This window comes from Barbatula barbatula (assembly GCF_947034865.1).
Source record: "Barbatula barbatula genome assembly, chromosome: 10".
In the NCBI taxonomy this organism is placed as follows: domain Eukaryota; kingdom Metazoa; phylum Chordata; class Actinopteri; order Cypriniformes; family Nemacheilidae; genus Barbatula; species Barbatula barbatula.
This window is the reverse complement of record NC_136773.1, coordinates 19,144,404-19,166,277: the sequence shown is the minus strand read 5'-3', so window position 1 is coordinate 19,166,277 and position 21,874 is coordinate 19,144,404. Positions and strand designations below refer to the sequence as shown.

At 38.9% G+C, this 21,874-nt stretch overlaps 1 protein-coding gene across 2 annotated transcripts in view; it reads right to left on the bottom strand.

The window, feature by feature from the left end:
• Positions 1–21,874, bottom strand: part of btbd11b (BTB (POZ) domain containing 11b) — a 43,691-nt gene that overhangs the window by 3,128 nt on the left and 18,689 nt on the right. Inside the window, exons 2-11 of one of the 2 annotated variants that reach the window (XM_079465781.1) lie at positions 12,361–12,504; positions 6,731–6,935; positions 5,829–5,981; positions 5,366–5,531; positions 4,118–4,207; positions 2,969–3,070; positions 2,285–2,378; positions 2,039–2,174; positions 1,731–1,951; positions 936–1,114 (exon numbers count right to left, since the gene is read on the bottom strand). In XM_079465781.1, coding sequence (XP_079321907.1) covers positions 936–1,114; positions 1,731–1,951; positions 2,039–2,174; positions 2,285–2,378; positions 2,969–3,070; positions 4,118–4,207; positions 5,366–5,531; positions 5,829–5,981; positions 6,731–6,935; positions 12,361–12,504 — 1,490 coding nt within the window. The remainder of the gene's footprint in view (positions 1–935; positions 1,115–1,730; positions 1,952–2,038; positions 2,175–2,284; positions 2,379–2,968; positions 3,071–4,117; positions 4,208–5,365; positions 5,532–5,828; positions 5,982–6,730; positions 6,936–12,360; positions 12,505–21,874) is intronic. The other variant, XM_079465782.1, reaches the window with a different exon arrangement.

The following is a 21,874-nucleotide window of genomic DNA, read 5'->3' as shown; positions in this document are numbered from 1 at the left end:
TGACAGCATTCAGCATCTGTGAAGTATAAATGCAGGATGTTTTTCGGAAAAGCACACTGCCGCTGCTAGGTTAGGTGAAATACCCAAAACGCAGGATGGCGCATACATCCCTGCCAGATCACTCTCTTTGCAGCTGGCAGCATCCGTTTCTCTGAAAGATTTTCTGAACGACTTTCTTCATCAACTGACATTTCTCTCACCCTGCCTGCCTCTGCCTCTTTAAATCACCTGCTGTCAGCACTGTACTGCTCTCTCTCTCTTTTTGTGCCTTTCTGTTTCTCTCTTTGTTCTAACAAGCATACACACTATTTGTGAAGGCTGAGCAGGGAGCAGAAACTGTCAGTCATTTCTGTTGGGGTCAGAGTAAAGCTGTCTGACTCCACCATATATCAATCCTGACAAACATGTTTCCATATATATCATAAATATACAGTATAAACCAAGACCCCCTGAGCCACCGCTAAAACAGCTGCCTTTATTTTTCCTTTCCTTTAGAAGCAGTAAATATGGACATATGGGGAAGGTCCAAGTCTCAATGTCAACGGTACTGTAAACACAGCTAAGGACACTTTCCAGAGCTTTTAAGCTTAGTATTACATAATACTGTAGGAGGATATCCACATGCTGCTCGATCTAAAATACATGAGCTTCTTCCATCACGTCCTATTCTAGAGATCCAGCATGTACCCAAGGGCATTATTCTTGCTGACCAATTCGAGTGCTCAAATCAAATTGTGACATATCTGGGTATTTGAGACTATGTGAATGACTCTGCAATGGTTAGGGATCAGAGGTTCTATTCAGATACACAAATACAAGTGAATACCAAGATTGCACTGTAAGCTGTTCTGAACAGAAGTGTGTGCCGAATTTAACACTGTAATGCAAGATGTGGAAACATGCACTTTGTTGTGGCGAATTTTGCACGTGGTCACCTTGCTGGCACGCAGGATCTGGAACATGAGTGGGAGGCCGTGTGTTATGAGCTCCTCTGTATACTCCTCCTCTTCAATAGTACTGAACTCCTTCAGCAGCCCTTGAATCAACGGTCGCCTGTGTTGAAGAAAACAAGTTCGCAGGGACTCCAGCCAGGTGTGCAGCGTCCAGGGCACCCCTGTTATGAACCACCAACAACGCGTATACTTTTAATAAGTAGTTTTGTGTGACCAGCGACAGTAGCGGCCAAAAGCGATGTTATTTGTATAATATTTGCTATTGATGACCTCTCAGGTGGGATTAAACCATTTAAATAGGAAGTATATGAGGGGGAAACATTTATAAAACACTTAACTTTGAAGGTGTTTATTGGACAATATTATTTAGCAAAATGAGAAAATTCAGTGAAACCAGGTTTTATTTGTGCATATTTCATTGATTTATTTTAATTTTATCTGTTATTAATATTTGTTAATCTCATTTTGTGTGGTAAAGGTTTGTAGTCATTACCCAGGGCTATGTTTTCATAAACTTTGCACACTACTTAAAGGGACAGTTCACCTAAAAATGTTACAAAGTTTAATATTTTTGGTTAGTGGGTTTGTTCAAATCCCTAAACACAATCATTAGCAACGATGCCTTAACAAGCTTATGCTTGTAATTCATCTTTGTCATATGCAATTAGTTCATAAATGCAATTTCACTTAAGCATTACCAGAGTATTGTGTCTAAATTGAGCTATAAATCCATTGTGGTAGTATTATAAGATAACTGTAGATACTGTGGTCACTAACCTAAGCTTCTGATATCCAGTGTGATGTCGACATAGCCGTGTTCAGAGCTATGATACATTGCCTCTCTTAGAGCTTTGAGTTTGGCCTTCCCCGTGCGGGTTGCTTCCCTCTTTAGGGAATTCCCTTCTTCCATATCTGAACCCTCAGCTAAGATCTCCTGCAGAGAAAGCACATCTGCCTTTCCCTGCTCGGACTGCGACAGCAGCTTGCAAAACACATTCCTGCAGCACAAGGAAAAGATGAAAGGAATTTGATTTGATTTGAATAAATAAATGAAGAGCCTGCGTGTGCACGTTTGTGTGCTGTACCTGTGTCCATGTGCGGCGGCCAGGCTGAAGGAGTTCATGTCACCTTGTGGCGCAGTGGAGATGCCGTTGCGGTACATGGTCCCAACCATGGGGTCTGCTCCTCTCTCCAAAAGCAGACTGACCAGCTCAAAGTTCCCTACAACAAATAAAGTGCTGAGTTTTCTCTTGTGGCTTTGCCGGCCGATAATTATGTAATCCGGGAAGGAAAAGACACTGATTTCCAGTCTGCAGCGTGAGCTTTCTTACCTGCAGCGGAAGCTAACTGCAAAGGCGTCTCCGTGTAGTTCTCCATCCCGTCCTGCAGAGAGCCCTCGACATTAGCTCCAGCATCCAGCAAGAGCTGAGAGTAAAGGGAGAGAGTACTTGGGTTACCAAACTTAAACCTTGCTTGCTTGAACCTGAAAACACTTAAAATCATTATTGAGATACTTTATGTTTATTGGATACAATTAATTGAATAATTCCTTGTTCACTTTTATTAACCATAACTGTCAACATCGCAATTTCATGAAGACTTTCAAACATTCATTGATAATAATAATTCATACTAAGAGATTCAATTTTTCGTGTACATTATTTAGATAACTGGCCAATGTTATTATTGTCTTGACCGTCTTTTTGTGATTCGTCGACACAGTAATTTAACAGTCAAATTGCAATTTGCAACTTATGCAATATAACTTATACCAGTGTAATGAAGCTTCTAGAGACCGTGACAATGAAAAACATTTAATAACCGAATGCATAATGAATTTAAATGGAACATAATGACAAAATGAGGACACCAAGCACCTAATACACGCAGACAAGACTATCAGGAGAAATCTGATGCATACTACAGATTTTGCATTTATAACGGTAACAACTCTATCAAGTTCATTAGCTCGCAATCTGTGCCGAATGGTCAAGGTGGGCGAAAGAGGTCACTACCTGCACCACGGGGATGTGTTGGTGGAGCACGGCGAAGGTGAGAGGCGTGGCCTGCCGGGTCTCTGGGAAGACTGAGGGGAACTTGTGCACTGTGTTTGGCACCTAAGGGAGGTACAGGGGGTAGAGCAGGACAAAAAGAGAGAGATGGAGACCTTTGAAGTCCTGTTCTGGGAAAAGCACAGATGCTGCGCTAAGCTGGAATGATGGAAATAGGAGAGGAGACTGCCTCTTTAAAGATGCTGTATTCTAAAATAATGCCTGCACTGTAACTGGGTGTTGGGATATTTGGCAATGTATACATGTTTTTATATATCCAGCTACTGTAAAAAATTAACTGGACTACTCCAGTTTTACTTTTAATAAGCATTTCTAGACATATTGCATCAGTTTCAGTCAAGTGTCAATTTCAAAAGAAACAATGATACCCAACAGCAATGTGAAACACTGACAGAATGTCAAGACATAAAAACTGTGAGTAAAAATCTGGCTTATTTCATCAAATATTGATTTTGAACTGAACTAAAAATCCATGTTAAACATTATTAGCATTGAAATAGTTTTTTGCAGTATTCGTGATCTGAAAACATAGCATCTTTTGTCTCATTTCAATAAAAAAAACGTTTATTTGGGATTTGTTTTTTTGGACTTTTGTTCATTTGTAAACAAAGACTGTAAGTACTGTAAAAGGTCCAGATAACCTAAAACCGACAGCTAAACTTCTGAGAAGCTAAACTTCTGAGGTCTGAGAATCTCTATAGGTATTGATCTTTGTGAGTAAGTGGAAACAGTCTGATTCATAAATGATGTCTACGAAAGTTTCAAAATATGAAACAATCTGATTTCCTTGCATGTGACCGAAACTATGACTACTATGAAACATGCTCCTTCAAGCTGAAAACAGTGACGAATAGTGAATGTTTACATTAGAGGAATATCTGTCTGTGCTAGCATCTAGGGCAGAGTCTGGGAACACCTGGAGATTTAAAAAAATGTCTCTGAGTCAAAGCAATGTGTTTTCTCCTGTCAAAGCACAACACTGAAGACACAAACACTATACATAAAAATACACAAGGTACTATGAGAACGAACAGGATGGGTGTAGTGAATGTCTATATAAGACAGGAAAGCAGTTAAGATGTAGTCACAGACCTCACTGTTGATGTTAGCTCCCGCGTCTAGCAGCATCTGAACCATGGCCTCGTCACCGCGGACACATGCGTACATCAAAGGGGTCATGCCCTGGAGAGGACAAAAAGACCAACAATCAAATCACACCTATAAAAATTCTGGCGAGGCACGGTTTGATCGATAGTGTATTTTATGTCTTCTGATTATAGGCCAATAACAGTAACCGACTTTATAGGTAACAATATGCTGCATATAATTAAAATAGATGACTTCATTTTACATGGACAAAACCATAAATCTGAGCAATAAAATAGCTTTCCTTGCGTTGACATAAACCAATCTCCCGGAAAGCCTTAGCATTACTCAAATCAAGAGATGGAAAATCACATGACAGGAGTGATCAGCTAAACACAATGGAAATGGCAAATGTTTCCACTCAATGATCTCAAATATGCAGCCAAGCAATCAGTAAAGGAAAAAGAGCAAGTGTATTCCCTACAAGCTGGTTCCGATTAACACAGTCAACCGTAAAACATTGTGATTATTAGAGAGGAATCGGCAGCACCAACTGATTCTACAAAGAGAAACGGACAATAGCTGTGGAAATGTAGCGCATTTAAAGGGATAGTGGACCCAAAAATACAAATTCTGTCACTTATTCACCCATATGTCCTTCAAATCCTGTATGACATTCTTCCTTCTGCAGAACACAAATGGAGATATTTTGAGAAATGAAATGGTTTTGTGTCCATACAATGGAAGTCAATGTTGTGTGGTTACCAACATTCTTCAAAGTATCTGCTTATGTGATTTGCAGACGAAAGCAAGTAATATGGATTTGAAATGACAAGATGGGGAGTAAATAATGAAAGAATGTCCTTTTGTTTGTGAAATGTGTAGTAGACTAGTTAAAGGGTTAATTCACCCAAAAATTGAAATTCTGTCATTATTTATTCATCCTCAAGTTGTTTAAAATCTGTATACATTTCTTTGTTTTGTTGAACACAAAATAAGATATTTGGAATAATGTAGGAAACCAAACCATTTTGGGGCACAATTGACTACCATAGTGGTTATAGTTTCCAACTAAGTCAATGGTGCCTCAGAATTGTTTGGTTACAAACATTCTTCAGAATATCAAGATTTAATATCTAATAACAGATTTGAAAAACTTCATTTTGGGGTAAACTATCCCTTTAACACAAGCAAAGAGTAGTGCGTGTAGCATTTTTTGTGCAATGACATTCAATGTGCATTTTCAATTCAAACCTGTTCACTCATGTTATTAATTCCACCTGGCCCTAGTAAATTCATGGCTTGGTTGACAAGGTCAGTCCGGCCGCAGTTGAGCATTCGAAAGCCCAGATCCTGCAGGAACTTGGCCTCTGTGGAGGCAGCATCCAGTTTACGTGACACACTGAAACAGTCATCCGTCCTGAGGCACAAACACAATAACATCATTCTGACATCTTTATCCTCTGCAACAAACTTGAATCACGTATTACGAACAAATTAAACATGTTCTCTAAAGGTTCTCTTTCATTAAAACACATTTTATTATTTCATCTCTGGGTAATAGCAATAAAACAGCGGTTTTGAAGCAGTTAATAGTTTAGGTGGGGTGGACTGGGAATGCTTACTTGCACAGACTGTTTATGAGCAATTTTAATATTTCTCATGATGGGTATTGATATCTGGTAGCTGGATGTTAGTGTAATGGCAACATGCTTACTTCAGCTGGCGGGGTTCACAGTCCACCCCGGGCAGCAGGAGTCTGGCTGCCTGCCGAACATCATCGCTATCCACTGAAAAGCCACGGCGGTGTTCAGCATGTGCCAAAGCCACTCGTATCCACTCCATGAGAGGAGGCAGTACTAGAAACGGCCTGCAGATGGAGACAAAACGTGACATTTCTTATTAAAAAAAAACTATATATTAAAGGAATAGTTCCCTCAAAAATAGCCATTCTGTCACCTTTTACTCACCTCTTATCATTTCAAACCCAAAACACAAAAGAAGATATTTTGAAGAACAATGTTACCGAACAGCGCCATCGCGCATTCACTTCTATTGTATGAATACAAAAACAAAGCAAGTGAATGGGTGACGTCGCTGTTCGGTAACATTGTTCTTCAAAATATCTTCTTTTGTGTTCTGCGGAAAACAAAGAAAGTCATGCATGTTTGAAATGACAAGACGGTGAGTTAATGGTGACAGAGTTTTCATTTTTGTGTGAACTATCCCTTTAAATCAAACTTTGTTAATAGTAATAGTTGAACAAATAATGAACAATGCATTTATGAATATATACATACAGTAGACTAATACATAAATAAATACAATAAATAATACAATAAATATGTTAACAATGTTAAAATGAATGTATATTGCATCCGATACAGGAAGTGACTGCTTTGGATGTAATGCACTTATTCATAATGTTTCATTATTTCAATGCATTTCCTTTTCCTTGCAGTCGATTGCAAAACATTTCTCATTCCCACTATTTTGCATCTCATCACATTACTGTGTCGAGTTGAATAAACAACAACTTCGCTGAAGGTAAATGCCCCGAGCAAATCCTGCATTATTCAGAAAACACCCAGAGAAAAAGCCATATTTACAGTCCCTCACCTCTCCATTTGTAACGTGACTTTGGAGGGCTCCACATTGGGGTTCTCCCACTCTATTTGAGGGCAGTGCATGAAGTAGCAGAGTGTATATAAAGCCTCAGGCTCCCAGTGGATCAGAGTGCTCTTCTGGGGGAGCGGCGTGCCATTGCTGTGGTTCTTTATGCTCAGAGGCTGGAGATGATGCATGGCTCTGGACACCAAATCACCTGCCAGGGCACAACAGACCTTTGGTTTGCTGAAATTATGTAGACGATGAAGGACAGTGCTGTCGTTGCATTGATGTTACAACATAAACAATTAGCCACGCTGTCAATCTTTGTCTGCAAGTCAGCTGTTTGTAGTTTTGATGGTAATGAAATTCTCAAACAGGCCATCAAGGTGAATATCACCCAGACCTGTTATGTAACAGTGCCATGGTATAACTGTTATATCTTATAACACACAGGGACAGTTTACCCAAAAATAAAAATACTGTCATCATTTATTCAACTTCATGTCACTCCACCTGTATATAACTTCTTCTTCAGTGGAACACAAAAGCAGATATTTTAAGAAATGTCTTGGTAGTTCGTGACTGTACAATGGAAGTCAATGAGTCTAATGTTGTTTGGATACCAAAGAGCTTCAAAATATATTCTATTGAGCCATACATGAGGGTGAATAAACAATGAAATCATTTTCTTTTTTGGAGAAACTACCCCTTTATCCTTTCTATCTACAATACATTAGAACATAAAACAGACTAGATTTGCTTATACATGTATTTTGTGTGCATATCTGAAAGAGACAAGAAGTTTAGACTATTTAATGGTTAAAAACAAGGTATGTCACAAAGCTCTTTTCAAACAGGGGTCAAACAAGCTCCAGGTTCATAACACACATTAAACACTCCACTATTGTGCTAATGGCCAATTCTTTTCATAGAGAAAGCATTCAGGTCATCTATGGTTACATTAAATGTGCGAGGTCTTCAGCGCATTCAACTGAACACCACTGCACTGCTGTCACCATTCAGTGCAGTAAGGAGCTGTCTATCTGCAAAGCATGCTGGGAAACAGCCTCTATTACTGCAACTTAACTGCAGCAGTCACACTTGTTCACATTTCACATCATTGTAATTCCAGATGAATGACCAGAGCAGCCGCCTGCGAGACAGTCACTCATTTAGAGAAATGTTTTGTTTTACAATGGTAATTCTGATGCCAGGACTTTAGGTTCAATGAACACAGCAAGAATAGAGCCACTGTAGTGATGGGTTTGAATGGAGGCTATGGGGTCTAGAGACAGCGCAGCAGATTGACATTATACAGTAAGGTTATGTAACCTGTAAGGTTATGCAGACAATGTCAGGAGCCAATGCATTTCCATGCACAAAACAATTAAATGTAAGAATAGACCCGTTTACAGTCATTGGTGGTGGAAGGAGGTTCTCGAGAGGAGCTGGAAGCCACCTGGGGCTCTTCTGTGACCGACACTCATATCTTATTCATGATAGCGTGTGACATTTCCTCAAGTCAGAGGCACCGCGCTGAAACTGACTGAGAGATATGCCGAAGATGAACCCTCTAAGCAAACGCAATGCTGGCAAAAGGTCTTCATTTATTAGATGGCACAACTGTACACCTCATTACCAAACGAACAACAGGTCCTACAGGCTATTTGAATGAATAAACATGGCAATGTAAGAAAACACAACACATTGACTGTGTGTCTCATGATAAATGTGATACTGTGATCTGTAATAGCATGCAAGGTGCCCTTCATCTCCAGCCTGAGAACGAGAGGTTGGGAACGGAGGATACAGTAATTTGTTTTACTGTGAAAAATGAGGAGAATCGATTGGCTGTCTTCTCCTCAACCACAACATAAATTACAAAGAAAAGGCGTGTGAGAAAAGTGACAGAGGAAGGTGCATTGTTTAGTTTGTGGCCTTTTAAGAACTTGGGGATTAGATGGATCACTCAAACGAATGTAGTTGTTTTATCTGAAATGTTTGAAAAATTGAATTGCATCCTATGTTGGAGAATTGTTTTTTATAAAACATGAACGGATCCTATAAAGACCATATTCAGGTTATATTTCATCCCAAAGATAAGAGAGAATGTTTTATTTAGACCATGTATGGCATTGTGATATGATACAGTACAGTATCACATTTTCTTTTCAGTTCTCATGAATGTTTTCTGAAAAAAAAACACTTACAATTCTTTACATTCCACATGTTACATTTAGTTTACATTTATACATTTACAGTAGCAGATGCTTTTATCCAAAGAAACGTAACAAAAGAGCGCTATACATTTTGTCTAAGGAGCAAACAATAAGCATCCAATGTATAGGAATACTGTATTACTTCAGATTGAGATTTCTTTCGTACCACAAAATATAAATTCTTGTTTTCTTTTCTCTTTTTTGGGGGGGGTAAATTCAACCTAGAAATTCAAGCCAAATTTTTGACATTCATCATTCAGTCTGGGTCCCCTCCCAGCAATATAACGCACCTGGATTCTCCAGAAATGCCCAAGAAACATATATCCCTTCATCCCTCATAGCTAAAGGAAATTCTTCATGAAATCATGCGCTGCTGACAAATAATTAGGAACCAATCATTAGGCACCAGAAGCGCTGCAGAGCCATGAAGCCTAATGAGTGTTTTATGGAGCAGGAGGGAACAAATGAGAGCTAAGAAACAGGAAAACAGAGAAAAAATTATACGTGTGACATGGAATGACAATCCAGCCAGGAAAGGCTTTGACTGGTATCTGGCTGACACAAAAAAATTCGTACTTTGCCTGGGTGGTTTTATCCAGCCAGAGCCCAACAGACAAGACATAAACACCTATTAAATCTGCATGAGAAGCGATTCTCCTTTAGGGGCTGCTCTAAAAATCCCTGGAGACTAATGCAAAAATGAGTATCAACAAACGTACAATGCCCAATAAGCCGTTAATGGATGAGTAAGGGCCGTAGCCCAAGGTAAAATTCTTAAAAGCGAATAACGTTAAAGAAGACAATAAGTGTTTTTCGATCAAACTTTTATAAAAGCAAATCGATTTGAAAATGCCTATAAAATGTAATACAGTTCCTCTGGAATTGTCGTCATGAAATATCTAGCATTTCTTCTTTCAGTCACACTTTATTTTTAAGTCCAATTCTCGTTATTAACAAACCATTAACTATGACTTTTGTCTCAATAAACTCATAATTTGTTGCTTTTTAATAGTTAGTAGGCTAGTTGTTAGGTTTGGGTATTGGGTAGGACTGGGGATGTACAATATGGTAATGCAGAATATGTGCTTTGAATGTACTAATAAACAGGCAATATGCTAATAATAGGCATGTTAATAAGCAACCAGTTAATAGTGAGAATTGGTCCCTAAAGTGTTGCCATTTTTTGCTAAATACTATAGGTATTAAGGGTTAGTTTACCTGAAACTGACAACAGAACGAAGCCATTTAACTGGCAAAACTGTAACAAGGATGCTTATACAAGTAAACTGTAATAATGTATCAATGCCATTATAACAAAGAAATTAATAATTAGATCTGCATTCTGCAAGTTCAGCCTTCTAAAATAAGCCGTGCCCTTTAAGAGTGCTCTGTTCTGAATGTGCGCATTCAGAAAGAGTCTCTTTGTGACTGATGCTGTTCCTGCCCTTGCCAGAGGCTGCAGCCTGAATGTGCGAAGCAACGGACAACTGCTGTCCTACCCAGAGTTCAGACTGCCCTAAACCTCGCCTGAGGGGCACTGAGGACATTCATGAGAAACAGGGAACGAGAGAAAGACCGAGATGGACAGAAAACACATGCTGGAAATAGAAGAAACATTTCATTTAAATCTCCATGGATACAGTGTCTATAAAAAGTACTGTTGGACTAAAAATTAAGTTTTGCATAGCAGAGACATTTTTGAAGAAACGCACTTTTGTGCAAATTTGCAACTACCCGTGGAAACTTTTCCATTACAGGTCCAAAGTTCTCACTTATTCTCACAGTTTCTGGTTTGTTCCTTGTCTTTATTGCTACAGAGTTCATAAAAAGCAAGACACTGAGTCTATATTTCTAGACATTTAAATTTACATTTCTATTCTGTGGCCATGTTTTGCACGTATAGTATTACGTTTAAAATCAATGTTCTCAAGAATAGAACAAGCTCATGTATAACACATTGAATCACATTACCAAGACCAATCTCCTGAGTAAGAGATATTCACATTAGATTACATTTGCATTTCCTAAAGGAAATATCAGTGTTTGCACAGCACCAAAAGGTTAGTGTTGAATGTTTAGGTAAGCTTGGGTTTCAGAATTGGTTCGGCATAAATAAAATGCAGCAAAAGCGCCTCTTTGCCATTGTCATGGCGCTCGGCACATGTCTTGTTTTCAGTTGGATGCATGTCACTGTGCACAGTAAAGGTCTCTATTATATATAGTTCTACATGATTAAATAAGTGCAAATTTGATGAACAATTACAATCATCATAGCTATTTGATGAGAACTTTTGACTGATTGTAAATTGATGAACAAAAACTAAAGCCGATACACTAACAATTAAACTATTTGCAAAAGTTTTAATGGCGTATTTATAGTACATTAGGCAGTTCATGTTGAATTTATTAGGAAGTTTAATACTCACAGTTAGAGGGTAAAAAAAGTCAACATCGATACCAAACCGTGTGTCAAGAATAATAGTTATAGATTAATAATATACCCTATATCTCAGTTGCATGTTCTTTTTTTTATGCAGTAAATCAATAGAACCAGGTTGAGACGCACTTACATTAGGATAAATTGTACGCTGTCTTATTAAGGGGTTTATTGAACCACTCAGTACCTGGAAAAAATGCAATTCTAGAGAAATGGGTTGAAAAATAGAGTTCATGGTCCTTTTACGAGATCACTTAAAAGTCTTTAAAGTGGATTGTGTTACATGGGATGTCTAGAGCTAAGGGCAAATTTGAGGTGAGAGTGGGGTGGACCAGACTCCTGACCAGATGCATTTCTATAAGCAAACCGCTTCACTGTGAAATGACTGCAACCTGGGTCTAGTACTTCAAACGAAAAGTGAATTTGCATCAAAATTTACGTCTTCAAGAGTCTGACCGCTACAAGGCAGTTCCTGAGTACTATAAATACATGCTGTACATAAAAATCTGAGCTGTATATCACCACACATACTGCTGTACTGAGGAAAAGCTCGTAAATCAGTCATCAATATTAAAGTTATAGTTCACCCCAACATTTTAATTCTGTCATCATTTACTCACAATCTTGTCATTTCAAACCTGTATGACTTTCTTTTTCTGCATAACAAAAAAGAAGATATTTTGAAAAATGTTGTTAACTGGCACCCATTCGCTTGCATTTGTTTTGGTGTCCATACAATAGAAGTGAATGGGTGCCGGCACAGTTTTTTCACCAACTTTAAAAAATATATATTTTGTGTTCTGCAGAAAAAAGAAAGTCATACATGTTTGAAATGACAAAAGGGTGAGCAAATGATGACAGAATTGTCATTTTTGGGTGAATCATCACTTTACACTATATATTTTTGAGCTGTTCTAACTTCTAAGGTATGATTGATATAATAGAGGTACCATTATTCAGCAAACAGCAGATCGATTACTCACTGAGTTCGGCGATGCTACCCACGCGTGTGGCCAGCAGGGATTGCTCAATAGTACGCTGCTCCGACTGGCTGTAAGCATCTCCGGCTTTACCCGAACGCTGCTGATTCCTGTGCAAGCTCAAACTGTCCGGCAAATTGAGGATTCCTGGACAAAACAATCAAAGCAAGGGAGAGAAATTCAGCAAGGAAAAGAAAACAAACAGACATAACAAAACTTCAACTTATTTTATTTCTTTTAATTCAATGATTTTATGACTGTTTTGCTTTTTGGTTTTATGAGTCATCATTTATTTGATGCTTTGACTCTTTAGCTATTTCGCTTAAGTTGTATTGCTTTTGAGAACTGACATTGGAAGTTACTTAACTATCAAAACCCAAAATGTTGGTTTCATTTCCTTTTTTTAAACAGTTTTAGTTCAGTTTTCTGTGTTTGGACCAATGCAAAATATTCTTAAATGTATAGTAGACATTATGGACAGTATGAGCTTATAGAGGGCGTCACATTGGCGGCTCGGTTAGGGGTTGTGACACCAGCCCCCCTTGATCCTTTCATCCAGCCCAAGGCTATCTTAAAAACAAGACATCTCCAGGTCTGGCAGGACTATGACCTACAGCAGTCGGTAACAGGTGAGAAACTTGGCGTGTTGTTTGCCTTGGAGTGGAGTATCACATTTCCGGACAACCAGTAATTACTGTAAAGAGCTGCCATGCTCTTATTGTGGTTGCAGACTAGGGTGTAGACACATATACAGTATCTTAAAGCTAAGGTTTCATTCATGGCACATCAATAGGTTCTACATTGTACCGATAACACCCTCCACATCGCAGTGTTAGAAATCAGAAACCGTTAGATTGAAGGCTCAATCATTGAAGGCTCTGCTGCACCTCCACAAAGCCATTCGTCCGTTTTTCACTCAAACCGCTGAGGTGAGACTCTGTTAGCGTTGGTATCACAGTGGATATTGTTTTTAAAAGGATGGGTGGTCTCCACGAAAATTAGATTTTTTTCTCATCTTAGTGTTTCCATCACTTGCAGTGTTACAGAGCACTTCTGGACCCGGCAGTGTGTTAAATTATGATGTGGCGGAAACAAATTACTTTATTTTGCTGTCCGCTGACAGCAGGGCTTTTGTCTGATCCGTCTCATTTACTCTCGTGAGGCAAATGTAATTTTCTGGGCTGCCTGCGAGAACAAGAATGATGTAAATCCCAAATCAGTTTCCCTGCGGAGATATGATGGCATTATACATTATTTACTTTAATGTAAATATACATATCTCTTGACAAAGTCATTATAGCGCTTCTAACTGATGTGATTAAAAAAGCACGCTTACATAATTGCTGTGTTGTAGATGATGTGATCTATCTTACAGTAAAGTGCTTAAAAAAAACCCTTGCACCAGGTTGCCATGGAGACAAGGCTAGGGTGGAGTCATGGTTACTTGCCTGCGGCAGGGGAGGAAGTACAGGTGTTTAGAGATGCAAGGCCACACCTCACGTTTTTATGTTCTAGGCCTAGTACCCTACAATACTGTATAATATCAAACTGAATTTGTTTCAAGAAATCGCACAACGCAAGACATTTGTTTACCCAGCACGGAAGATGCTCTAAATACCTCTGGAAAAACCTCTCGATCCATTTCCCACCTCTTAGCTAAATGAGAAATGACTGACAGGTGTAAAAAATCCCAGAGCGGAGCAGAATTCCCCCTCATTCCCTGGAATCTCGAGTTCATAGCCCTTATTAAAACTCTCAGCGGGTTTTTGTAACAGATAAATGTGGCAGCCAGCGTGAAACACTTAAAGCGACGGGTGGTAAGACTGGCATCTCGCTTGCTTTATTTCAACCACACTTCCTCAAACATTGGTCAGGACGACTATGAAGACTTCACACGCAGATAGGTGCGCACACACTGGCTCGCTTGGTCTCCCCCGAATACTTGAGTTGTTTGATTCTGTTTGCTGAAAAGAAATTGTGCTGAATCATTTATTATGGCTGGATTTCACAGTGGCTCCAAATGTATGTGAACACTCGGATCAAAGATAAAAAGGCATGAATGTCATTGCACTAGATAATAAAATATCAGATCAATGATGAGTCATTTGTTTTAAAGAAAAAAGCACGAGAACTCTTAATGCGAAGCATTTTATTAAAAAATTGTTCAATAATAATTTTCAGTTATAGTAAATCCACCACCTCTGTTTACAGACTGAACTAGAAGGCAACCGAGTTTGTTTACTAAAAATGACCTTGAGACTAATTTGACAAAATGGCTGCAAAAATGAAAGTATTATTCATTAGAAATGTGTATTTTTGAATATAAAATGGACTAACCTAGCGGAACAAACTAAACATCAGTGCGCAGAAAAAAAATCCCCAACGCCCTGAAAGCACTCTTTCATTAATGGAGTGCCTGCTCTACATCAGTCACGGGTGTGAAGAGTTATGGAGATCAGTGTGTAAATGCATTTGCATAATGCTGCATAGTACTAAATGAATGATCATGACGCAGAGTCATGAAGTGAAATGTTTGTCCCCCAAGCTCCTTATTCGTGTTTCTCAAGTGTGCAGTGTCTGCCAGTGTCATTGTAGATTAAGACCTTAACCTTCTCCAACTTGCCTGTGGGTTTGAAAAAACCATTAAAAGCATGTTCAAAGTGATACCCATACTGCAAAGTGTGTATTCTCAACAAGTCTGTGTAGTGATATAGAGAGATGAGGAGACAGCTTAAACTTCAGCTTCGGGTGTTTTTTTCTCTAGTCTTACAGTACTTACTGAGTATACTGCTTGTTTTGAATGGTCATTAATGGATTCATTCATTTTACCATCAAAGATACAGACCTCCTTAGTCTGGACTGTGGTTTAGATCCCACATAATGACTCAATTGTGTTATTACAAGCAGTGATAAGAGTGAGAGAATGTGATGTAGTTTTAATGTAATGTAGTTTCATTACAGTAGACCAATGTTTTGTATCTTGCAACGCAATGAACACAAGGTCTAATAAAAGCTTGAGAAATACGTGCAGCAGGTTTGAGCCTGCAGAGGATTGTGGTTAAACAGGCAACAATGTCAAAACGTGCATCATCCTAGCTAACATCACATGCTTTGGTTAGGAAAAACACAGCATCCATAGGAGAGTCAGGTTGGCTCAGATAAGAGGCTCTAGAAAATGATTTACATTTTACCTCCAGTGTGCCACAATTGCATTACACTACTTATTGCATGCTTCCAAGCGGACCTGCTGCCCAAAAACCCTTTGACAGGCCGACAACAGAACATTAGCACGGGCTTGTAAGCTTGAGCAGTCCATGGGGAGGAACCACTGGGCCAGATCAGTTTTCCCAGCTTTCCCAGGCACGCGTGCTGAGTGCGGATACGCCACTGACCTCATTGGGCCTCTGTCTCTGTATTTAAATCTATTTTAAAGGCCAGTAAAGCCTGGCATCCTCTTTTAGCCTGAGTGTTTCTACTTACACAGATGCATTCACACACATTCTCTCTCGCTTTCCAACAGAAATGTGGAAAAATGACATAGGGAATTTCTCACAGAGTAATGCCAGCATAAAAAAACCTCAAGAAAGCGATTCAAGCAACACCATGTAAAGCTACACCCACAACAACCCATGAAGCTATGTGCTTGGTCAACTGCTTTACTAAACCCACACATGAGTAAAATAATATCCAATATTTCTTGCACAGGATTGTATTTAAAGACTTGTGCAATAACTACACAACGGTGGTCTTTCCTACGCCAAGAATAAACACCTTCCAACCTGAATCTTTGCGTCCGTTTAAACGTGTGGCAGACAACTGATACAAAAGTTCAGAGTGTTTTTGAAATAGGTTAAATCACACATGCTCATGGAGACGACCGACTCTAGGTCCCAGTATCATATTGGCAACCCTTAGCAGATGGAGGCCATATGTACAAGCAATGCGGAATACTGCATTTCTGGACAGGGGAGGGGGCGGGGATTGAGGGGAGGTACGTGAGTCGTGTCTACAATCGCCGTGTGACTGCACAGTATGGCTCCGGCGCTGGCTGACCGCAGCCCTTTAATGATTTTTAGAAGCAGACCCGTAGATTTGTTCAGTGATCAGAAACTTGGATCGGATTTGTTGCTGACGGCACACGTCTGTTTGAATTTAATACTTACATGACTGTCAGGGAAACAGTCAGTACACATCCACTAAACACTCCCTCAAAGCAAAAGCACACACACATACATGAACTTCTCACATATTATTGGGATAGTTTGCTTAAAAATATAAATACTGCAATCATTTATTTACCATTACGTATAGTTGAAAAATCTTTATTTAACTCGTCTTCCTTATGTCCTATCTTATGAAATTTTGAGAAATGTCTCAGTGGTTTTGTGAACATAGAATGGAAGTCAATGGGGGGCCTATGTTGTTGGTCAATGGGGGGCCCAACGTTCTTCAAAATATCTTCTTTTGTGTTCTGAAGAAGAAAGAAAATCATACAGGGTTGGAATGACATGAGGGTGAATAAATGATGACAAAATCACTTTAAGGAAATCAAACACAAGGGAAATATAAGAGACAACATGAATGGAAGAAAGATTGACTGTGAGTTGTGGGTTATATAAACAGCTAGTGTGCTGACTTTTGTATAACCCAAACTTCTCTCTTGAATTGCAGGTCACAAACACAGGGGCTCACAAAAGCTTTGTTTTCTTCTTCCGCTCCCACTAACTGTTTCTATTTAAATGCAAAGTGTCTATTTTCCCTTAGTCATTAAAGGGGACTGCTTTTCCGAATGTTTTTTTCAAAATGTTTGTCATTGATAGTTTTATACCGAATCAATCAAGCACAATTCAGAACAGGACAATAGATATAACAGAAAAATACAGCGGATTAGTGAATGAAACAGTCAGAAATAAAATAATGCACACAGTCAGAGACAAAATTAATTCACAGGCAACGCCTCTGCAAAATTACGCAATAACTGTTATCAGAAGACATGAAAGGCTCATTTTGACAAGTGCTATCACGCCCTGCCAATGGTTCCTAGGTATTGACCATGCTGCGTACACCTGCTGCGTGTGCCAAAGTGATACCAAGCTAAGTGTCTGTGTCATAGGCAGCCCGGAGGCCCTGCGGTACTTTACTCCGGAAACTCCAAAACAACTCGTAATGGAAAGCACTGCCTCCTGCAGTGACCCTGATTACATCACCAAAAACGACACACGTGTTGTCCTCTCTCCCCTGCTGATGTCAGCCTCCCTGTCACCTACAGTAAAAAACATGCGGCGTCCTCTTATCAGCAATCTGGGACTGAGAAATATCAACAGACCCCCTCCGAGATCAATCTCAGGGCGTTCAGAAAGAGGGCCAAAAGATTTCAGAGAACTCGCAAGAGAAAGATGTTCTGTTTGAAATGTTCCCGATCCAGATGGCAATACAGTTCCGAGGAGCTAACGGATTTCCTCCGAGGCATTCATATTTGAAAAGTTTATTTTCCTTCGAGTCTACGCTCATTACTCTTTGCATTCTTCCCAGTGTGGAGTGGTAATTTGCAAGCAACTGTGCCCCAAATTGCACAGTAATTGTTTGACTGGATCTGTGCAATTCATCATTTTGACTTGCGCTTGGTGTTGCTGGGCTTCAAACGTGGGCAGAGCGCGACGTCAGAGAGTGATTTGATTCATGCATTCAGGGGCACCTTTGAAACCAAGCCCCGGTTACAGAAGAATAACCCACACCTCTCATGTCAATCTCAGTTAAAATGGTCATTTGACGTATTTCAAAGGGCCTTGGGCTTGGAAATCAAATTCTATTAAAAGTTGATTTGCGGAAAAATCTGTATAATTTTGAGGAAAGGGTTTTTGAAATGTGTTCAAATGAGCTGAAAGTATAGTAGTAAATATGAATGAACACACAAAAGCTTTTTAAATGAATGGCATTAAAGGGAGGGCTCAACCAAAACTAACAATGTCTACATTGAACTCCTCGGATCGCTGTAGATTACTCTTACTTCTGTGGAACATCAAAATATCTTCTTTCGTGTTCTGGGGAAGAAAGTCACACCGGTTTGGAATGACGTGAGGGTTTGTATAGAAATGAGGTGGGATTGTTGAAAAACAGAAAAATATTGTTAAGCAATGTGGATTTAGATGATTATTTCATAGCATCAAGGATTTTTATGTCATAGTTTATGACGGGTTTTCTCTTGAACAAAGCATGTCACTATAGCAAAACTAAGCTCTCTCTTAACCAAGCCTCCCACCAACACAAACACAGACAATACAGATGACCAAAAGGAATAATTGTTATATTCTCTATGCCTCAATTCCCATGTAAAACTCCTAATGTGTGATAGAATAAAGGGGCTCAGCTGGTAAATTGTGCTTGTTTAATGAATGTGACTGATGGTGTGAATAAGCTCTGGTGTGCTCGGAGACACCACACATTTTCTGACTCAAACTCTATATTGTTAGCTAAGCGTGTATAACAGCAGCTGCTGCTCTATGGCAAGCGAGGGGCTTTAAACTGTCCATTACGACAAGTGTGTTTGTGGAACAAAAGTGTAAGTAACAATCTGTTGGACATTTCAGAACGTACCAGCCTGGAAGCAGATCTTCAACCAGCGTCATCCTGATTCTTGCGTTTGGCTGTAGATGTCGTCTAACAGTAATCAGATCCAAACCCAAGACTCAAGTAGATGAAGTGTTAACTTGTTTTCCAAATGTTCATCTTCCCTCATTTCTACCCTTTAAGCAAACTCCCCAAGCTATGAGCCAAAACTGGGTGAGGTTTGTACAACACAACACTGAAAAATATGCTTGGAAACAGAGCATCTTAGCTACAGTTTAAAGGTCAACATATTTGCACCCGCTGAACTTTTTTATGACAAACAGGCAATGTTTCAAGGTAGAAATGTGTTTTTAGGCATTTGAGGTTTTTACACCCCCCCCCCTGGGTTTTAATGTTTGTGTTATTCATGACGGCCAAAAACATTAAAGCTAAAACTGTTTCAATGGCATATTCACACGCATTACATAATACCGAACTGACTGCCAGACAGGTCACAGCTAATGTTGTTTGAAAAGAGGGTGGAAATCCCTTAAGAAAAGTCTCCAGGAGTTTTTCCAAATTTGAAGCCTCATCTCGGGCAGATCAAATTTTGTGGATTGCTCATTAGATTTGTGGGCTCGTGTGGGCTTCATATCAACAGACCTCTGTGTATGAACGCTAGCTTGTGTCATCTATTAACCGACAACCCTTTCCGTCTTGGAAAGGTGCTTTTTAAAGGATCTATGATTTTAAACATTTAAACATCTAAAAGCAATCTAAGGTGGTTTGAATTAAATAGATAACATTTTGCCTTCACCAATTAATTTGATAAAAAACGATATGTTTGAATAACTAAATGACAGCTGCTCTCTTTAAAAAAAGCTGTTTATGCCTATGTCTTTGATGTTCATATTCCCTTGCTTCAGCCTAAGATCTACTACTTGTAAACATGGTACCCTACACTCATTAATGTTAAATAATCTCACAATTCCAAGTTGCTTTGGATAAACACATTTGCTAAATAAATGTTATCAAGCAGATCTCATTAGAGGAGAGATCTGTTTGACTCAGTTGTTATAGCATGGCCCTAGCAACGGCAAGGTCATGGGTTCGATCCCAGGGGATTGCACATAGTCAGAAACAAAAGTATATTACTATGTAATGTAAATCGCTTTGGATTAAAGCGTCTGCCAATGTATTAATGTAAATGATTAGAATTCAAGATGAATAATATGACATAAACAGTTAATAGCAAAAACAAATAAAATGATTTGTATGTCTATTAAATGCTTGAATGGATATATTATGTTACTTCAACTTGAAAAAGTTATAATATAATTTACACAGTGGATTTATTAAAAATTCTTGAATTAAAATATCAAAGCACTTAACAGCATTTTTGTTTCTAGTGCTCTCCATTTAAAGTCATGTAGACTTAATGGAATGACTCATACATATATGCTTAGGCAAAATGTAGACCTTCCTTAACTCCCTTTATTCCACATAATCTGTCAAATCAAAACACACATTATTGCTGTTGGAAACGTGCGTTTAGTTGGCTTGTTTGATGCATCAACCTTTAACTTGCTTGTCTGGGCGATGAACTTCAATCCTAAAGCCTTAAGTATTAAACTCTCTAAAAGCTCAACAAATTACATCATGTAATTCATTATATGTCAAATAACAGGATCAAAAGGTTTTCTCTAATGTGATTTTTGTAAGGTTTAATATTTCTCAACCCTTGGATCCCAGCTCTAAACCTCACAGTCTGTAGACATTAAGCAGAACTGCAAAATGATTACATCATTTCCATCGTATGTTTTTCCTTTTAATGTAGTTTTTCAATTGCATGACACATTTGGCAACCGTACAAGCTCACAGAATAGCTTCACAATGTATTTACTGCAGCTCTGTGGTGGTGACAACATGCTTTAAAGGGGAAGTTCACCCAAAAATCATTTTTGAGTGATTTTTGACTCACCCACATGACTTTAGACATGTTTAGAGATCTTCTGGCGTCTTCAGAGCACAAATAAAGATATTTAGGTGACATCCGAGAGTTTTCCAGGCCTCCTCATAGACATCATGGTGTCAGTTTTTGCCAAGGAGATGACATTGTTAAATTGGTCCATCCGCACATTTAATTCAATCGGCTTAGTTGAATTTCTTTGAAGCGATCAGAATGCTTTATGTGTGAAAAACATACCAAAATACACACTTTAATCGATTTTCTTCTTGGAAGAGAGCACTTTAAGGCATGTGTATTCTCATCCAAGAAGAAGATGAAGAATAAGTGCTCTCGTGAATGCGCTCCGTACACTGACAATATATATGAGTATACATCGCTAGAATTTGGGATTTTGGTTAGTTTTTCGCACATAAAGCAAAAAATTCAATTGAGCCACGCGAATGGACCAATTTATCTTTAGAACATTTCTGGACCTTGGCAAAAAATGACACCATTATGTCTATGAGGAGGCCTGAAAATCTCTTGGATGTCATCTAAAAATCTTGATTTGTGCTCCGAAGATGCCGGAAGTTCTCTAAACGTGTTTAACATCATGTGGGTGAGTAAAAAATGACACAAAGTTGATTTTTGGGTGAACTTCCCCTTTAACGAATTGTGCAACATTAATATTTTTAAAAGGGATGTTTAAAAAACCACAGCATAGAAATTACATAAATTGCTTCCTGAATGAGCAACCAAAAGATTTGCAAAGGTCTCTGACACAACAATTTAGAAAGAACAAGACAGAAATGTGTATATTTTATCCAAATAGTGGAAGTTAAAGCGAAAGACCCAACGTCAAAATTACACAAAGAGCACCTGGAGCGACACCCTGCTCGTACATTCACACAAAACATCTCCCTGTCTTTATTACATGTGGGTGCCACGCTGCTTTTGGTATTGTTTACACCCACGAGCAACAGCTTTGCGGCTTAGCGTGTGTAAGTGACAGCATGTGAAGAA